At 40.4% G+C, this 20,339-nt stretch overlaps 1 protein-coding gene across 3 annotated transcripts; it reads right to left on the bottom strand.

The window, feature by feature from the left end:
* Nucleotides 1–4,221: 4,221 nt before the first annotated feature.
* On the bottom strand, nt 4,222–20,282 carry MITD1 (microtubule interacting and trafficking domain containing 1). Of its 3 annotated transcripts, none has more exons than XR_015137389.1 (7): nt 20,061–20,233; nt 8,933–9,034; nt 6,521–6,657; nt 6,354–6,440; nt 5,326–5,438; nt 4,529–4,744; nt 4,222–4,435 (listed from the first exon to the last, which is right to left on the bottom strand). XR_015137389.1 is itself a non-coding variant. In XM_086327979.1 (7 exons), exons 2-7 carry the CDS (start codon nt 8,979–8,981, stop codon nt 4,340–4,342), a joined length of 543 nt encoding a protein of 180 aa, XP_086184105.1. In that variant the 5' UTR covers nt 8,982–9,034; nt 19,919–20,282; the 3' UTR covers nt 4,222–4,339. The 3 variants fall into 3 exon arrangements, 2 of the variants coding, with proteins under 2 accessions (XP_086184105.1, XP_086184104.1); XM_086327979.1 differs by having other exon boundaries at nt 4,529–4,589; nt 19,919–20,282; XM_086327978.1 differs by having other exon boundaries at nt 4,529–4,589.
* Nucleotides 20,283–20,339: the final 57 nt, after the last annotated feature.

Here is a 20,339-nt window from a genome sequence, read left to right as displayed (position 1 = left end):
TTCACAGTCCAACTCTCACATCCATACATGACTACTGGAAAAACCATAGCCTTGACTAGACGGACCTTTGTTAGCAAAGTAATGTCTCTGCTTTTGAATATGCTATCTAGGTTGGTCATAACCTTCCTTCCAAGGAGTAAGCGTCCTTTAATTTCATGGCTGCAGTCACCATCTGCAGTGATTTTGGAGCCCAGATAAAGTCTCTCACTGTTTCCACTGTTTCCCCTTCTATTTGCCATGTAGTTATGGACCAGATGCCATGATCTTAGTTTTCTGAATGTTGAGCTTTAAGCCGACTTTTTCACATTCCTCTTTTACTTTCATCAAGAGGCTCTTTAGTTCTCACTTTCTGCCATAAGGGTGGTGTCATCTGCATATCTGAGGTTATTGATACTTCTCCTGGCAATCTTGATTCCAACTTGTGCTTCCTCCAGCCCAGCGTTTCTCATAATGTACGCTGCAGATAAGTTAAATAAGCAGGATGACAATATACAGCCTTGACGTACTCCTTTTCCTATTTGGAACCAGTCTGTTGTTCCATGTCCAGTTCTAACTGTTGCTTCCTGACCTGCATACAGGTTTCTCAAGAGGCAGATCAGGTGGTCTGGTATTCCCATCTCTTGAAGAATTTTCCATAGTTTATTGTGATCCACACAGTCAAAGGCTTTGGGATAGTCAATAAAGCAGAAATAGATGTTTTTCTGGAACTCTCTTGCTTTTTCAATGATCCAGAGGATGTTGGCAATTTGATCTCTGGTTCCTCTGCCTTTTCTAAAACCAGCTTGAACATCAGGAAGTTCACGGCTCACGTATTGCTGAAACCTGGCTTGGAGAATTTTGAGCATTATTTTACTAGCATGTGAGATGAGTGCAATTGTGCGGTAGTTTGAGCATTCTTTGGCATTGCCTTTCTTTGGGGTTGGAATGAAAACTGACCTTTTCCAGTCCTGTGGCCACTGCTGAGTTTTCCAAATTTGCTGGCATATTGAGTGCAGCACTTTCACAGCATCATCTTTTAGGATTTGAAATAGCTCAACTGGAATTCCATCACCTCCACTAGCTTTGTTTGTAGTGATGCTTTCTAAGGCCCACTTGACTTCACATTCCAGGATGTCTGGCTCTAGGTCTGTGATCACACCATCGTGATTAACTAGGTTGTGAAGTCTTTTTTGTATAGTTCTGTGTATTCTTGCCACCTCTTCTTAATATTTTCTGCTTCTGTTAGGTCCATACCATTTCTGTCCTTTATTGAGCCCATCTTTGCATGAAATGTTCCCTTGGGATCTAAGTTTCTTGAAGAAACCTCTAGTCTTTCCCATTCTATTGTTTTCCTCTGTTTCTTTGCATTGATTGCTGGGAAAGGCTTTCCTACCTCTCCTTGCTATTCTTTGCAACTCTGCATTCAAACAGGTATATCTTTCCTTTTCTCCTTTGCTTTTTGCTTCTCTTCTTTTCACAGCTATTTGTAAGGTCTCCTCAGACAGCCATTTTGCTTTTTTGCATTTTTTTCCTGGGGATGGTCTTGATCCCTGTCTCCTCTACAATGTCACAAACCTCCATCCATAGTTCATCAGGCACTCTATCAGATCTAGTCCCTTAAATCTATTTGTCACTTCCACTGTATAATCATAAGGGATTTGATTTAGGTCATACCTGAATGGTCTAGTGGTTTTCCCCACTTTCTTCAATTTAAGTTCTGAATTTGGCAATAAGGAGTTCATGATCTGAGCCACAGTCAGCTCCCAGTCTTGTTTTTGCTGACTGTATAGAGCTTCTCCATCTTTGGCTGCAAAGAATATAATCAATCTGATTTTGGTGTTGGCCATCTGGTGATGTCCATGTGTAAAGTCTTCTCTTGTGTTGTTGGAAGAGAGTGTTTGCTATGACCAGTGCGTTCTCTTGGAAAAACTGTATTACCTTTGCCCGGCTTCATTCTGTACTCCAAGGCCAAATTTGCCTGTTACTCCAGTTATTTCTTGACTTGCTACTTTTGCATTCCAGTCCCCTATAATGAAAAGGACATCTTTTTTGGGTGTTAGTCCTAAAAGGTCTTGTAGGTCTTCATAGAACTGTTCAACTTCAGCTTCTTCAGCATTACTGGTCGGGTCATAGACTTGGATTACCGTGATATTGAATGGTTTGCCTTGGAAACGAACAGAGATCATTCTGTCGTTTTTGAGATTGCATCCAAGTACAGCATTTCAGACTCTTTTGTTGACTGTGATGGCTACTCCATTTCTTCTAAGGCATTCCTGCCCACAGTAGTAGATATAATGGTCATCTGGGTTAAATTCACCCATTTCAGTCCATTTTAGTTCACTGATTCCTAGAATGTCGACATTCACTCTTGCCATCTCCTGTTTGACCACTTCCAATTTGCCTTGATTCATGAACCTAACATTCCAGGTTCCTATGCAATATTGCTCTTTACAGCATCGGACCTTGCTTCTATCACCAGTCACATCCACAGCTGGGTATTGTTTTTGCTTTGGCTCCATCCCTTCATTCTTTCTTATTTCTCCACTGATCTCTAGTATCATATTGGGCACCTGCCGACTTGGGGAGTTCATCTTTTTGCCTGTTCATACTGTTCATGGGATTCTCAAGACAAGAATACTGAAGTGGTTTGCCATTCCCTTCTCCAGTGGACCACATTCTGTCAGACCTCTCCACCATGACCCATCCATCTTGGGTGGCCCCACATGGCATGGCCTAAGGCACCGACTTAGGAAATGACAATTTAATGCAGTGATTTTCAAACTCTTTAAAAACTAGAGTAAAAAATGTCTTATGTTTTGCACCAGCATACACATATGTTGTCTGTTTCACAATACGATGCTTACCCTTTACTACTCACTTAGCTGATATTTTATATTCAATTTTATTTCATCTTAAAAATTAACTTTATGACCCATTAATAGGTCAAGACTTAAATTGTTTAAAATAGGGAAAGTAGACAAACCAGTAAATGCTTACAAAATGAGAAAAGTATCGGATTCATGTTGATATATGGCAAAACCAATACAATATTGTAAAGTTAAAAAAATAAAAGAAAATATAAAAAAACAAAGAAAAAGAAAAGTCCAGGCAGTTAGACAATACGGGATCCCCACTTGGAGCCATCGGGGACCTGACATTGACTTTGAGCCCTGAGGAATGCAAAGGCAGCCGTGCAATGTGGAGCAGGGAGGAGAGTAGTCAGGTTGTATCAGCGATCTGTTGCTACATACCAAACCACTCCAAAACTTGGTGGTTAAAAGTGGTCATTTATTCAATCCAAAGTCAAGGTGACAGCAGGTTTGGTTTCTTCTGAGGCCCATCTCCTTGGCTTGCAGGTGGTGGCATCTTGCTATGACTTCACGTAGTCTCTCCTCTGTGCGTATCTAGGTCAGGATATCCACTTTTTATAAGGACACCCATCATACTGGATTAGGGTCACCTACAGACAGAACTTATTTCTTTGAAGACCTTATTTCCAAATATGGTTACATTCCGAGGTACCAGGGATTGGGATTTAAACATGTGAATTTCTAGGGGTTATGTGTGTGCACAATCAACCCTTAACAGAGGGGTTTCAGGGTCCCCCCCAACCCCAGACTACTCTGCCCAACTCTGTTCCTATGACCTCTACCTGGCTTTGTCCCTCCACACTATTCACTCTTGATTTGAAATCTTCAAGCTTTTCCAGATGTGATGTTCAGAAGGGCACTCTCCAACACCAGGACTTCTATTTCCCTCTACAGACTTTAGCTTAGCTTATTCTTCAAGCTTCTGGTCTGCCCACTGCCTCTAGCAGTATCCCCTCTCCCAGCTGATCCCCATGAGACCTAGTCTGTCCCCAACCAGTCAACTGGCATGTCTATGGATAGGCTTTCCCAGGACAATTGATGCTAAGCTGCAGAGCTTTACAGATGTTGCAGTCAAGGTTAAGTGAGCTACAAAATGCATCTGGTATTACTAAAAGGCTTGATTTGCCTTTATAAGGAGTTAAGTAATAGAGGATAACTGAATTTAGGTAAATACCTGCTGAAGACACATAATTGTAGGGACTTCCTGGGTGGTCCAGTGGCTAAGGTCTTGATTCATTCATCAACATCCAAACAAGAGAAAATCTGGGGAAATGTTTCAACTAACTATACTTGAAACACTAAGTACTCTGAGTAACCTATTGATAAAAGTGAATTCAGGATTGGTCACACAACTGAACAAGGAATCCATACATTAGTAAAATATAAAAATTTATTGTTAAATTCATACATTATAGGAATGATCTGTCCACAGTTAAAAAAACAACATTCATTTAAAGTAGAAATATATATGTAAATTAGGCTACTATCCATCATATTTTTTTTGTGTGCTTATTATGAAAAATGTCCACTGTTGTTTCATGACATGGTCTTAAGTCAAAATCACAATATCCAAGGGAAAAACGACTCTAAAAAGAGAAGAGAAGAGTTTTTTTTAACAAAAATGATCAAAGCCACTTTTTAAAGAATGCTACACAGTCACACATGAGACTATATCCTACCTGTGGTTTCTTAAAATAATCAAGTCCCCTTCCGATCTTAATTATCCATCCATTGTTGAACCTATTGAAATTAGTTATATAGTATTACACTCCAGACATTTAGGTCAGACAATGATCAAAGTTGTATGAAGTGTCAGCTAAATCTCCCCCTAACAAATAAAATCACTTCTTGCAGTGGCGAGTTGAACCAAACCTGGGTTTACCTATGGGCTGTGTCTGCAATGAAACAAAACAACCATTAGCTGATAAAAGATTTTAACAATTCAATTAAACCTTCCTCATGAATTTCATCTTCCTGAGAAAGCTTCCCTGTTCTGCTAACAAGTGGCTTCCAACTGTACTCAGGCAGACTGGTGATGTTTCAGGGACTCCCGTGCCTAGAGGTGGGGATGTGCCAGGGCAGAGGAAGCCCTGATGGGCACAACACAGCATCCTGTCATGCCTGCTAGAAACTTTAATAAACTATAAGAAGTAAAGCCAAATTAAATAAATACCACTATCACCCCAAAAGGAAATTATCCCAATGTCATAATACTGTATGTATAATTGGATAGAAAAGTACTTCCTTTGCTCAGATGACACAGAACATGTAAATTTTATTCCATTAGGAAACAGGAAACTCACAGAGGACACAATTAGCCAGATTTTTTCTTCAAAAGTGAAAAATACTAAAATTAAGCTTTATTTAAATTTTTAATATTTAAGTGGAATAGTATATGTAATTATATATAATTTGTGAGAAATAAAAATAAGTATTTTTCAACTGCATAAAAATTAAAGTATTACTATATACTAACCTAATTTCTCGGTCATGTATTGAAGAAGAATATTCTAATTCCAAACTCACTCCGTGATTCCTGAGCGACTGTTTTATTTCTTCTAGGCCACTATGCTGATCTTTCCCAGTGCCCTGTCAATAGGAAAAAAATTTTTTTTTACTCAGTTATTAATATTTTAAATTATTCCTAAGCAATGCAGTGTGTGTTCAGTTGCACAGTTGTGTCACTGGCAGGTAGATTCTTTACCTCTGAACCACCTAGAAAGCCCATGCAATGTATATCTTAAAATGTAAATATTCTACACTAGTTTTACTGTCCATTACTGCAAAGAAGCAACCAAAGAAGATGAAGTAGTTTAAGAGCAACTATTTTTATCAAAATAATCATTTTTTTTCCTAATGTGAACATAACACAACTTGGTGCCATCTCCTAAGATGTATTTTAACGGTGCTGTTTATTCAGATGAGGCTTTCTTCTCAAATTAATCCTGGAAATATGAATTGTTTAGAATTATCCCTATTTAAATCAAAATCAAGATAGAGATGATAGGAACTATCAATACTGAAGACAGAGTGATTGACTCATAGAACATCCAAGAAACTAAACTCACAAACTATTTGAATAGAGAGCTTAGCTAAGTGGCCAAATGCAAGGTACAACATACTAAAATCAACAGCGTTTTCTCCAATGTATTTTATGCCTAATCCCAGATGGCTCAGGAATAAAGAGTCCACCTGCCAATGCAGGAGACGCTAGAGACGCGGATTTGATCCCTGGGTCGGGAAGACCTCCTGGAGGAGGAAATGGCAACCCACTCTCAGTATTCTTGCCTGGAGAATCCCATGGACAGAGGACCCTGGTGGGCTATAGTCCATGGGGCCGCAAAGAGTCAGACACAACTGAGCGACTGAGCATGAAGATAGCAAGTTCATTTCCAATGAAACAGCTCTGGCTGAAGCATTACATCCAAGTTTGCCTTGAACTACATCTTACAACTGAGTGAAGTCCATGATGTTAAGAAAGAGAAAATGCTTTCAGGTACCTACTTCATCCAGAGAGGTGAGAAGATGAATAGTTTTTACTTTACATGGCCTCTTAACCAGCATCTCACAAAATCGAAGGAAGTTATACAGCTGAAAGACATTAGGATGGGTTATTACTCGTACATGTTAAATAATGACTATTTCATCCTGTGTGAGTACATTTCACCTACCTGATGTGTGTGTCTAATATAAGGATCTTCTATCCAAACTTCTGTAACTGTTTCACTCAGGTATTCTTGAAAAAGGGACTCATAGCTGAAACCTGTTGCATTCTCTTCTATCTTAATTTGCTTGTGATATTTTCCAGCTACAAAACAGAAGTTTCTGTAATAAAACCAGTGACTACTTGTTTTCTTTTTATACATACTATAAACAGTGAGGAGCACATACAAGTTAATGTTTTTAAACTCATGCACTCAGCGAGCATTTTCGAATGCTCAATCTATACCAGACACATTGCAGGATGCTACACACACAGAGGTTATAAGGCAAACCATCCAATGAGTTTCGCCTTCATGGAGGCCAGGCAAGTGGGAAAGTCCAGAGATTTCTTGGAATAGGTTCTTGAGCTAAATCCTACAGAACCAGACAGTTTATTCAAGAAAGAACCTACTGTATATAAAGATATCTAATATTTTTGTCACCATGAGTAGAATCATAAGCTTTGATTGAGTGGGCAACTGGTCTTTCTCTTCAGATTTAAGTCTTTTTATGTCTTGCAATTTAATAGCTGAGGTATTACATATATGGTTTCCCCAATGGCTCAGCAGTAAAGAATCCACCTGCAATGCAGGAGACGCAGGTTTGATCCTTGTGTTGGGAAGATTCCCTAGAGAATTCCAGTATTCAACTCATTTCAGTATTCTTGCCTGAAAAATCCCATGGACGGAGGAGCCTCGTGGGCTACAGTCCAAAGGGTCACAAAGAGTCAGACATGAGTGAGTTACTAAGCACACATTAAATAAATAAATGCAATATAATATGGAATCTAGGAGTCTTAGAACTTGTAGAGAGTGTGTTAAGCAAAAACTTATAGTACTTCTTAATAATCCAAGCCAAAGACTAGAATGCCATAGGGTCAGCAGGGGAGTTCTATTGTTTTTGTTCATTCAAAATGAATAATTATTGAATAAGTTATCAAAGACCTTTAAGGTTTTTTTTTTTTTTAAATATGATCCTTAATGGTAGTTCCTGATTTATACGGTGGTTGCACTTTTAAACTTTGTTTGAAAATCAGTGGTTTGGATTGTCTTCCTAATATTTCAAAACACAAAATGTTACAAACTGTGCATCAGTTTTGAAGCCAAGCTAGTCACACAGGTTAGTTTTAGCCAGTGTATTTAAGCCACAAAGTTGATGGTACTCTATTTCCTTCAGATTTCAGAGGGAAACTGCATTGCAGGTTTCAATTTGGGATGCAGTAAACAATTTTATTACTCCTCAACAAAGTAGCGAGCTAGCCAGGTTAATCTGGGTAGCCAAGGTTTGGGATAGTACAGAATACCAGGAAGAGGTGTGCAGAGGGCAGGAGTAAACAGGAGCTGAGGGCTGGGGGACACTGTTTTTTTTTTTTTTTTGAGGACAGCAGTTCCTTTGACTGTAGGATGCAGCAGCTGTGAATGTCAGGTGGCAACGGCCATTTGTGTCTGTATGTCTGTAAACTGGATGCTCAAAAAGTAGTGAACTAACCATACCTCCTGCATCTCTCATCACTGTGAGTCTCAGTCATGTCTGACTCTATGACCCCATGGACTACAGCCCACCAGGCTCCTGTGTCCATGGGATTTCCCAGGCAAGAATACTGGAGTGGGTTGTCATATCCTCCTCCAGGGGATCTTCCCCACCCAGCGATCAAACCCGTGTCTCCTGTATTGGTAAGCTGATTCTTTACCACTGTGCCACCTGGGGAGCCCCCGGAGAACCAATTATAAATAGGGAACCATACCTTCTGCATCTCTCTTCATTAAGAATACCTAATTCCTCAAACGTTCTGATTCAAGACAAAAATCGCAAAGCAGCCCTGGGCATTTCTTGAGCTACTTTAATATTTTGGTCATTTTATAAATGGAGATACAAATAAAATATAGGCTTTACGTTCAGTATTGCTCTGCTTCATGGGGATCATGAATTCCTTAAAATGGCATGCAAAGTTCTGCAGTATGTAGAGCTGTCCTCAAATTCTCAGGAGAAGAATCTGACTGCCACCTTCCCCTGAGCAGAAAACAAAACAAAACAGGGCAAAGGGGCTTCCCTTGTGGTCTAGTGGCTAAGACTCTGAGATCCCAGTGCAGGGCTCTGGGTTTGACCCCTGGTTAGGGAACTAGATCCCATACACTGCAACTAAAAAAAAAAAAAAAAAGACCCTGTCCTTTTTTTAGTGATGCAACTAAGAACCAATGTAGCCAAATAAATAAATATTAAAAAAGAAAGTTAAGAACTGGAAATGCAGAGGAGACCTGTAAGCTCCCAAGGGTAAACAGTCCAGACCACACAGAGCTCCAAAGGGCACAGCCAGGAACACTGGGTGAGACAGGCTTTGTCACAAGAGCTCAGGCACACACTCTCCAAAACAGCCTCCTTACCTTCTTTTTCTTGGTCCAAGCGTTTCTTTAAGTGTTCTGCTCTATCCATGTGGTCAGAAATTATTTTTCTGAGATTACGCTTCTTTGTTTCATCTTTGGTGCCTACAAATTAAAAAATAGACTCTCAAGATTCCAAACAGGCTTTCTCTTTGGTACAGGCAGTGTTTCCTAAGTTTTCCATGGATTTCCTGTCCTTTGGCATGGTTTGCCATGGTCCTAAAATACACAAATAATAGGTCCCAGTTTAGCTTGATCCTGTACAACCTCCACCTTTTCACTGAGCATTGGAAGCCCTTTATTTAGAAGTGGGGACTCTAACACTGTGACTGATAGCTGGGGACACTCAATCCGGTGTGGAAACAAAGGTGGCTTATTACATGTCACTGACTATGAGCACTATTTTGTTCCAATTACCCATAAGTTTGAAATCTTAGCATAATCAAAAGATAGCAAACAACATCTTTCTTCCACAAAACCAGTCTCTATTCCAGACTTCCCCTTTACAGCTTACGTTGACTCATTTTCCCAGCCATCCCAAAAATCAAAGGTATTTTTGAGTATACATTATCAATAAAAGCTTATCCCAAGCCCCACCTCCAACCAGTTAACAAATTACTTCTGGTCCCTTCCTTCCTCCCTCCCTTTTAATACTGCTTTCACTTTTCACTTTAATTTCATTTTTAAACTCTGTTTTTAAAAATATTTTATTTTGAATTAATTGTATATTTATGGAAAAGCTAGGAACATGGCAGAGACTCCCTTCATCCGGATTCCCCTATATTAACATATTACACAACTACAGTACAATTATCAGAGCAAGCACATGAACATTCATACAACACTAGTAGCTCATCTACACACCTTACTGGTATTTCATTAATTGTCCACTTTATTGTCCTTTGTTGTGCCTGCCCATCTTTGGGTGCAATATTCCCTTGATATTTCCAACTTTCCTGAGATCTCTAGTCTTTCCCTTTTGTTGTTTTCTTCTAGTTTTATGTACTGTTCATTGAAGAAGGCCTTCTTGTCTCTCTGTGCTAGTCTCTGGATGTAAAATTGGAAATATCAAGGGAACGTTTCACCCAAAGGTGGGCACAATAAAGTACAGAAACAATAAAGACCTAGTAGACGCTGAAGAGATCAAGAAGAGATGGAAAGACTACACAGGAGAACTGTACAAAAAAGGTCTTAATGAACCAGATTACTCTGATGATGTGGTCAGTCACCCAGAGCCACACATTCTGGAGTTTGAAGTCAAGTGGGCTTTAGGACTCACTGCTGTTAATAAAGCTAGTGGATGTGATGGAATTCCAGTGCTCACTCACTTCAGTTGTGAGACTCCATAACTGTAGCCTGCCAGGCTCCTCTGTACATGGGATTCTCCAGGCAGGAATACTGGAGTGGGTTGCCATACCCCTCTCCAGGAGATCTTCCCAACCCAGGGATCGAACCTACATCTCTTACATCTCCTGCACTGGCAGGTGGCTTCTTTACCACTAGCACCACCTGGAATTACAGTAGAACTATTCAAACAAAACCCCAAAGGATGATGCCCTCAAGGTGTTGCTGTCAGTATGTCAGCAAATCTGGAAGACTCAGCAGTGGCCACAGGACTGGAAAAGGTCAATCCTCATCCCAATTCCCAAGAAGGGCAGTACTAAAGAATGAGCTAACAGTCGGATAACAGTTGGATAATTGCACTCATCTCCCATGCTAGTAAGGTCATTCTTAAAATCTTGCATATTAAACTTCAGCATTATGTGAACCAAGAAGTTCCAGATGAACAAGCTGGGTCTAGAAAAGGAAGAGGAACCAGAGATTAAATTGCCAACATTTGCTGGATCTTAGAGAAAGCAATGGAATTCCAGAAAAACATCTACCTCTGTTTCATCAACTATGCTAAAGCCTTTGACTTTATCATCCACCTAGTGTGGATGATAACAAACCATGGAAAGCTCTTAAAGAGATGGGAATACCAGACCATCTTACCTGTCTCCTGAGAAACCTGTGTGCAGGTCAAGAAGCAACAGTTAGAAGCCTGTATGGAACAACTGATCGGTTCAAGATTGAGAAAGGAGTATGACAGGGCTGTCTGCTGTCACCCTCTTTGTTTAACCTATACGCTGCTGAGCACATCATGAGAAATGCTGGGTTGGATGAGCTACAAGCTGGAATCAAGATAGGCGGGAAAAACATCAACAACCTTAGATATGTGGATGATACCACTCTAATGGCAGAAAGTGAAGAGGAACTAGAGAGCTTCTTAATGAGGGTGAAGGAGGAGAGTAACTTCTAAAAGAACTAAGATCATGGCATCCAGCCCCATTACTTCATGACAAATGGAAGGGGAAAAGGTGGAAGTAGTGACAGATTTCCTCTTCTTGAGCTCTAAAATCACTGCACATGGTGACTACAGTCATGAGGTCAGAAGACGATTGTTTCTTGACAGGAAAGCTATGACAAACCTATACAGTGTGCTGAAAAGCAGAGACATTACTTTGCTGACAAAGGTCCGTATAGTCAAGGCTATGGTCTCCCCAGTGGTCATGTGTGGATGTGAGAGCTAGACCGTAAAGAAAGCAGAATGCCAAAGAACTGATGCCTTTGAACTGTGGTGCTGGAGAAGACTCCTGAAAGCCCCCTGGACAGCAAGGAAATAAAATCAGCCAATCTTAAGGGAAACCAACCCTGAATATTCATTGGAAGGACTGATGCTGAAGCTCTATTTGGTCATCTGATGCAAACAGCCAATTCATTGGAAAAGTCCCTGATGCTAGGAAAGATTGAGGGCAGGAGAAGAGGGTGTCAAGAGGATGAGATGGATGGATGGCATCACTGATGCAATGGACATTAACTTGGGCAAATTTTGGGAGATGGTGAGGAACAGGGAGGCCTGGCATGCTGCAGTCAATGGGCTTGAAGAGTTGGACACAACTGGGTGACTGAATAACAACAAATATCCCACTAAAGAAAGTTTTCTGGTCTAGGATCCCACATAGCATTTAGGGGTTATGCCTCTTTAGTCTTCTCCAGTCTGTAATAGTTCCTTTAGTATGTTTCTGCCTTTTATGACCTTGACATTTAGGAAGAGTAAACAGTTATTTTGCAGAATGTGTCTCATTTTGGGCTGCCACTGTTTTCTAAGGGTAAGATTGAGGTTATACATATTTTTAGCAAGAAAATCACAGAAGTGTTGTGCCCTCAGTGGGTACATGAGGTCAATATGTCTTATTACTGGAGATGTCAACTTTGATGACTTGGTTACGGTGGAGTTTACAGATTTCTCCACTAGAAAGTCACTATTTTCTATTTTGTATGAAAAAGCTATCTTGTGGGTAAATATCCTATCTCTCTTCACTCTTCATCCACTAATTTTAGGACCCACTGATGGTCTTTTTTTTTTTTTTTTTTGGCCATGGCATGCAGCATGTGGGATCTTAGCTGCCCGACCAGGGACTGAACTTGAGCCCCCTGCATTGGAAGGCAAAATCTTAACCATTGGACTGCCAAGGAAGTCCCATTGATGGCCTTTCCCTGTAGCAATTACTACTGCAGTATTTGCCAAATGGTGATTTTCTACTTCCATCATTTCTACTTAATGTATTAACTGGAATTCCACTGTAAGAAAAAGCTGTCCCTTCTCACCCATCTACTTATTTATTCTACTAATAATTTATATCAATATGGACTCATGGAGATTTTACTTTATGGGTTGTAATTGAAAACTATCATCATTTTCCTTTTTTTAATTTATTTTTTTATTGAAGGATAATTGCTTTACAGAATTTTGTTGTTTTCTGTCAAACCTAAATATGAATCAGCCATAGGTATACAAATGTCCCCTCCCTTTTGAACCTCCCTCCCACCTCCCACCCCATCCCTCCCCTCTAGATTGATACAGAGCCCCCGTCTGAGTTTCCTGAGCCATACAGCAAATTTCTGTTGGCTATCTATTTTATACATGGTAATGTAAGTTTCCATGTTACTCTTTCCATGCATCTCACCCTCTCCTCCCCTCCCCATGTCCATAAGTCTATTCTCTGTCTGTTTCTCCACTGCTGCCCTGTGAATAAATTCTTCAGTGCCATTTTTCTAGATTCCGTATATATGCCATAGAATATGATATTTATCTTTCTCTTTCTGACTCACTTCACTGTGTATAATAGGTTCTAGGTTCATCCACCTCATCAGAACTTACTCAAATGTGTTCCTTTTTATGGTGAATATAAAAATGTAGTAATATTCCATTGTGTATATCTACCACAGCTTCTTTATCCAATCATCTGTCGATGGACATCTAGGTTGCTTCCATGTTCTAGCTATTTAAAATAGTGCTGCAATGAACATTAGGGTACATGTGTCTTTTTCAATTTTGGTTTCCTCAGGGTATATGCCTTCTAGTGAGATTGCTGGATCATATAGTGGTTTTATTCCTAGTTTTTAAAGGAATCTCCATACTGTCTTCCATAGTGGCTGTATCAATTTACATTCCCACCAACAGTGCAAGAGCGTTCCTTTTTCTCCACACCCTCTCCAGCATTTATTGTTTGTAGACTTTTTGATGATGGCCATTCTGACTGGTGTGAGGTGATATCTCATTGTAGTTTTGATTTGCATTTCCCTAACAATGAGTGGTGTTGAGCATCTTTTCATGTGCGTTTGTTAGCCATCTTTATGTCTTCTTTGGAGAAATGTCTGTTTAGGTCTTTTTCCCTCTTTTTGATTGGGTTGTTTTTCTGGCATTGGGTTGTATGAGCTGCTTTTTTGGAAATTAATCCTTTGTCAGTTGTTTCATTTGCTATTATTTTCTCCCATTCTGAGGGTTGTCTTTTCACCTTACTTAGTTTCCTTTGCTGTGCAAAAGCTTTTAAGTTTAATCAGCTCCTACTTGTTTACTTTTGTGTTTATTTCTGTTACTCTAGGAGGTGGGTCATAGAGGATCTTGCTTTGATTTATGTCATCAAGTGTTCTGCCTATGTTTTCCTCTAAGAGTTTTATAGTTTCTGGTCTTACATTTAGGTCTTTAATCCATTTTGAATTTATCTTTGTGTATGGTGTTAGGAAGTGTTCTAATTTCATTCTTTTACCTGTAGCTGTCCAGTTTTCCCAGCACCATTTGTTGAAGAGCCTGTCTTTGCCCCATTGTATATTCTTGCCTCCTTTGTCAAAAATAAGGTACCCAAAAGTGCATGAGTTTATTTCTGGGCTTTTGATCTTGCTCCATTTGTCTGTATTTCTGTTTTTGTGCCAGTACCATACTGTCTTGATGACTGTAGCTTTGTAGTATAATCTGAAGTCAGGAAGGTTGATTCTTCCAGCTCCATTCTTCTTTCTCAAGACAGCTTTGGCTATTTGGGGTCTTTTGTGTATCCATATGAATTGTGAAATTTTTTTGTTCTAGTTCTGTGAAAAATGCCATTGGTAATTTGATAGGGATTGCATTGAATCTGTAGATTGCATTTGGTAGTATAGTCATTTTCACAATCTTGATTCTTCCTACCCAGGAACATGGAATATTTCTCCATCTGTTTATGTAGTCTTTGATTTCTTTCCTTAGTGTTTTATAATTTTCTGTGTACAGTTCTTTTGTCTCCTTAGGTAAGTTTATTCCTATTTAATTCTTTTTGTTGCAATGGTGAATGGGATTGTTGCTTAATTTCTCTTTCTGATTTTTCATTGTTGGTATATATTAGTATATAGAAATGCAAGTGATTTCGGTGTATTGATTTTGTATCCTGCATCTTTGCTAAATTCACTGATTAGCTCTAATAATTTTCTGAACTATCTTTAGTGTCACATCATCTGCAAATAATGAGAGCTTTACTTCTTCTTTTCCAATCTGGATTCCTTTTATTTCTTTTTCTTCTCTGATTAATGTAACTATGTTGAATAACAGTGGTGAAAGTGGACACCCTTGTCTTGTCCCTGATCTTAGGGGGAATGCTTTCAGTTTTTTACCATTGAGAATAATGTTTACTATAGGTTTATCATATATGGCCTTTACTATGTTGAGGTAGGCTCCTTCCATGCCCATTTTTTGAAAAGTTTTAATCATAAATGGGTGCTGAATTTTGTCAAAGGCTTTTTCTGCACCCATTGAGATTATTATATGCTTTTTATCTTTCAATTTGTTAATATGGTATACCACATTGACTGATTTGCATATATTGAAAAATCCTTGCATTCTTGGAATAAACCCAACTTGATGATGGTGTATGGACTATTTGATGTGTTGCTGAATTGTGTTTGCTAAAATTTTGTTGAGGATTTTTGCATCTATGTTCATCAGTGATATTGGCCTGTAGTTTTCTTTTTTTGTGTGGTCTTTGTCTGGTTTTGGTATCAGGATGATGGTGGCCTCGTAAAATGAGTTTGGAAGCATTCCTTCCTCTGCAAGCATTTTTTGGAAGAGTTTTAGAAGGACAGGCATTAGCTCTTCTCTAAATGTTTGACAGAATTCTCTTGTGAAGCCATCTGGTCCTGGGCTTTTGGGAAACTATCATCATTTTCCTGGTTAAATATTATCAGCATTGGCTTTGAGAGCTCCTTGTGCTGGCTCCTGTGTTCTTTTGACGTACCCCATTATTTTTTGACTACTTCCTTACATTTTGGTGCAAAACGTAGTTTTCTTGCTCCAGCCTCAAAATCAACCATTTCTCCCAGAGACTTTGGTTTGTTTATTGGAGAATGGTATCAAGAGATCATATTCTGAGTGCTAAGTGTGTTCACTGTGGCTTGGGGAAAGTCTAGACCCTTTCTGTCAAGACAGGCAGAAAGTCTATGGAGGTTTACTAATACATACATCTCTATTGCTGTATCTGTCCATCTGCATCAAAACCCACAAATTCATGTTAACTTTGATCCCACAGGGTTCATTCTAGCCTTCCTCCTTTCCTTACCTGTAACTTCTTTCATTATCCACAATATATTTACTAGCTTGTTCCTGGTTAGATCCCTGGGTAGGGAAGATCCCCTGGGGAAGGAAATGGCTACCCACTCCAGTTATTCTTGCCTGGAGAATCCCATGGACAGAGGAGCCTGGTAGGCCACAGTTCATGGGGTTGCAAAGAGTCGGACATAATTGAGCAACTAATACTTTCACTTTCAAGTTCAATATAGACATCAAGCAGTTTCAGAATTCTTAACCCATACTGTTGTGAGAAAACAAAATTAACCAACTAAAATATAATGTTTGGGGACTTCCTTGGTGGTCCAGAGGTTAAGAATACGCCTTCCAATGCAGGGTACTTGGATTCAATCCCTGGTCAGGGAACTAAGATCCCACATGCCACGGGGCAACTAAGCCCATCTGCCTCAACTAGAGAACCCATGCTGCAACGAAGACCCAGCACAGTCAAAAAAGAATTAAAAAACAAAACCTGCTTTGCCACTTTTAGCTGTGTGACCTTGGCCAGTTATTCAACCTCTTTTTATCTTCTTGTCTAACACGGAAAGAGTAACAGCACCCTAGAAAATTGTGGAGAGGACTAATTATGAAAAACTAATTGCAAAGAGTTGACATGACTTAGCATCTGAACAACAACAAATTATGATACTGGCATGCAGAAAATAGTAAATGTCAGTATCATTATCATCTACTTAATTTCTTTATACACTGCCCTCTCGGCTTCCTCTAGAACTAGATTTTATCTAACACCTGTTTTCTTAACTCTACTGTTACTTTGCTACTGCCTATAAACATAGGCTATTTCCCCTGTCCTCTTTCTTAATCATTATCCTCAATCACAGTTTGACCCATTCTTCAAACATGACTTTGTCTTCCAGGTTTCATCATATAGCCATCTCCAAGTCCCATTGGAAACTCACTCTCACATCTAATCAATGAGCCAATGCCAGTAATTCGATGTCCACTCTGTCCTCTCTCTTTCCTAGTAAGTGGTGTCATTCAGGTCATGGTTCATTCAGGCCCTCATCTCCTCTCATCTTGACTCCTGCAGGAGCTCATTAATTGATCTGCTTGACTTCAGTCTCTTCAGGTTCATGTCTCTCCTACTCTCTTGCCCTGTTCACTCATTTATTCAAGAAATATTTACTGAGAACTTACCACATGCCAGGCATTATTCTAAGCACTGGAGACACAGCAGTTAATAAAACAAAACACAATTCCCCACTATCATTCAAATGGGCGGAAAGACAACAACAGAGGTAAATTGGTAAAACACATATGTTAGACTGTGATAAAGTGCTATTAAATAAAGCAAGGAAGAAGGATAAAAGAGTTCTGGAATGGGGGTTATAATTTCACATTGGGGGTCAGGGAATGGCCTCACAAATAAGGTGATATTTGTATAAATACCTGAAAGAGGAGAGAGAATAGGTCATGCAAATATTTGGGAGAAAAACATGTGCCTAAGAGAGGCAGGCCCTGAAATGCAACTTTAATTTTGTCACTCCTTTGCAGAAACTTTAGTTTCTCCTTGTCAATGGAATGAGTTAAAATCTCCTGGCGGTCAAGGCCATCCACAGCATGCTCCAACCATCAGTCTACCTTTAAACTTCTCCTCTTCCTCTATAGGTATATGCTAAAGTGAACTGAACCATTTATTTAGTAAAACAGCACAGACAGAACTGGAACACTTTTAGCTGAGTTTCTGAAATTCTACTTAACCTTCCAAAACCCCTATTGAAAGCAAGCCCCACCTTTCCATCCCCAAATGACCACTGGCTGTTTAAATCCTCATTGCATTTGTTTCCATGGCTCTTGGCACTTATTCCCTGAAGTACAGTTATTTGCGTTTATATCTTAACCTTCAAGATCATGTCACTGTCTCTTGAACCACCACAGGATCAGTGGAGCACACAGGAGCAGAACTCCTGGGATTCTGCTGCTTCAGGGCCCACCACTGTATGCCATGTCCCTTTCTGAGAGTCAGCAGAGCAGAGCTGCTAAAGCCTTGGGGTCCAGTTGTGACTCTACCAATGGTGGCTGAACTGGAAAGTGAACTTTGCTTTTTATGCTGTTAAAATGAGGGCAACATCACCTCATACTTCATAGGGCAACCGTAAGGACGAATTGGGATCATGCTTCTAATGTGCTCTGAATACTGCCTACCACTCAAGACTTATAAATGATAGCTACTCTTATTATCACCGTCATCAAATGGTCCCTGCCCAAGGTAGGGTTTTCGAGTTCTAAGAAAAGCACTGTACACTGAAGACCAACCTCTGCTGTCTCAAAGCTTCCGAAACATATCAGAAATATGCAGGCAGAAAGGTATAGAGGGGAGATCTTGGGCCAGACAGGAAACACAAGAGGATGGGGAGCAGGGGCTCATTTTAAGTCAATTAATATATAATTACATGTTTATTAGCTGCAAGGGATTGTGCTCGATGTTAAGGTTATTTGGGTACTTCTAGGGGCTTCCCTGGTGGCTCAGAGATTAAAGCGTGTGCCTGCAATGCGGGAGACCCGGGTTTGATCCCTGGGTTGGGAAGAGCCCCTGGAGAAGGAAATGGCAACCCACTCCAGTACTCTTGCCTGGAGAATCCCATCGAGGGAAGAGCCTGGTAGGCTACAGTCCATGGGGTCGCAAAGAGTCAGACACGACTGAGCTACTTCACAACACTGAATTGGTCATCTGACGCGGACAGCCAACTCATTGGAAAAGTCCCTGATGCTGGGATAGATTGAGGGCAGAAGGAGAAGAGGGCATCACAGGATGAGATGCCTGGATGGCATCAACTGATGGAATGGACATGAACTTCAGCAAACTTTGGGAGATGGTGAGGGACAGGGAGGCCTGGCATGCTGCAGTCCATGGGGTCACAAAGAGTCGGACACGACTGGATGACTGAACGACTGAACAACAACAACACTAATGACCATGTAACAGAAAGTCTTAACTCTCACAATCCTATACATTTCTTACACGAAATTTCAGTATATCCATTTCTAATGAAAAAACTTAAATTGGAGTATAGTGTGATAAAGAACCCACCTGCCAATGCAGGAGATGTAGGAGACACTGGCTCAAACCCTGGGTCAGGAAGACCCACTCTAGTATTCTTGCCTGAAAAACCCCATGGACAGAGGAGCCTGGCAGGCCACAGTCCATGGGGTCACAAAAAATCCCACATGACTGAGCAACTAATACTTTCATAGCTGATTTAGACTGTTGTGGTGGTTTCATGGGTACGGCACAGTGAATCAGTTACACACACACACATATATCCACTGTTTTTAAAATTCTTCTCCCATGCAAGTCATTAGAGAGTACTGAGTAGAGTTCCCCGTGCTATACAGTAGGCCCTTATTAGTTTTTTAAACTTATAATGAAAATGTTTAATGAGAAAAATAAGGAAAAGGGTGTAATGATCTTATTATCTATCACCTAGATTTAAAAACTGATAGCATTTTGTCATATTTGCTTCAACGTTCAAATTCAGACATCATAATTCCTTTCCAAACATGTTAGTCTTCACCCCTAAAATTAAGAAGAGTTTGAAAAATACCATACTACCTAACAAAGTTAATAATTTTATTGCTACTTGTTCCATATACAATCTTCCTAAATTGATCCCCAAATGTTTATACAGTTCCTTCAAACCCAAGTCGCTTCAAGGCAACTATTACATCTGCTGCTGCTAAGTCGCTTCAGTCGTGTCCGACTCTGTGCGACCCCATAGACGGCAGCCCATCAGGCTTCCCGGTCCCTGGGATTCTCCAGGCAAGAACACTAGAGTGGGTTGCCATTTCCTTCTCCAGTGCATGAAAGTGAAAAGTGAAAGTGAAGTCGCTCAGTCGTATCCGACTCTTCGCGACCCCATGGACTGCAGCCCATCAGGCTCCTCTGTCCATGGGATTTTCCAGGCAACAGTACTGGAGTGGGGTGCCATTGCCTTCTCCTTCTTCTCTTCTCTTCTTCTCTAACTATTACGTCTAGTTACCTCTTAAAATTCTAGAACAGTAACCTCTCTTTCACTGACGACATCAATCTAATAAAGATATAAAAGAAACCAGTCCACCTGTCCTGTAGAATACCCCATCTTCTGTATTTCACTGCTGTCTCGCGGCGAAAGGAATCGTTTTAACTCTTTCACTCCCACTCAGGCAAGACGGATTGCAACTCCATTTCCTCCAGTCTCGGCTCCCCGGCTCACTGCTCACCTTTCAGAACCTGCAGGAGCAGATCGATCCCCTCCTGGTAACACACCAGAGCCTGCGGGCCCCGGGACTCGGACTCCAGATCTAACGCCCGCTTTAACACAGTCAATGCAGCTGTGCTCCCAGGGTCCTGCGCCAGGCTGGACCTCGACATAATCTCCGAAACTACTGTCAGCTTCTTCCAGTTTCTTGGTGGGTGGGTCTGCGGCGCGCCTGCTCGCGGTCACGTGACGCCTCTGCGCTCACTTTTTATGGTGCCGGAGTGGGAGAGAGTCGGCAGGA

The sequence above is a fragment of the Bos grunniens genome, chromosome 11 (genome assembly GCF_055505025.1).
Source record: "Bos grunniens cultivar Pamir isolate PY7600 chromosome 11, Bosgru_T2T1.0, whole genome shotgun sequence".
Taxonomy (NCBI): domain Eukaryota; kingdom Metazoa; phylum Chordata; class Mammalia; order Artiodactyla; family Bovidae; genus Bos; species Bos grunniens.
The sequence above is the reverse complement of the archived record's forward strand: the minus strand, read 5'-3'. Positions and strand labels throughout refer to the sequence as shown.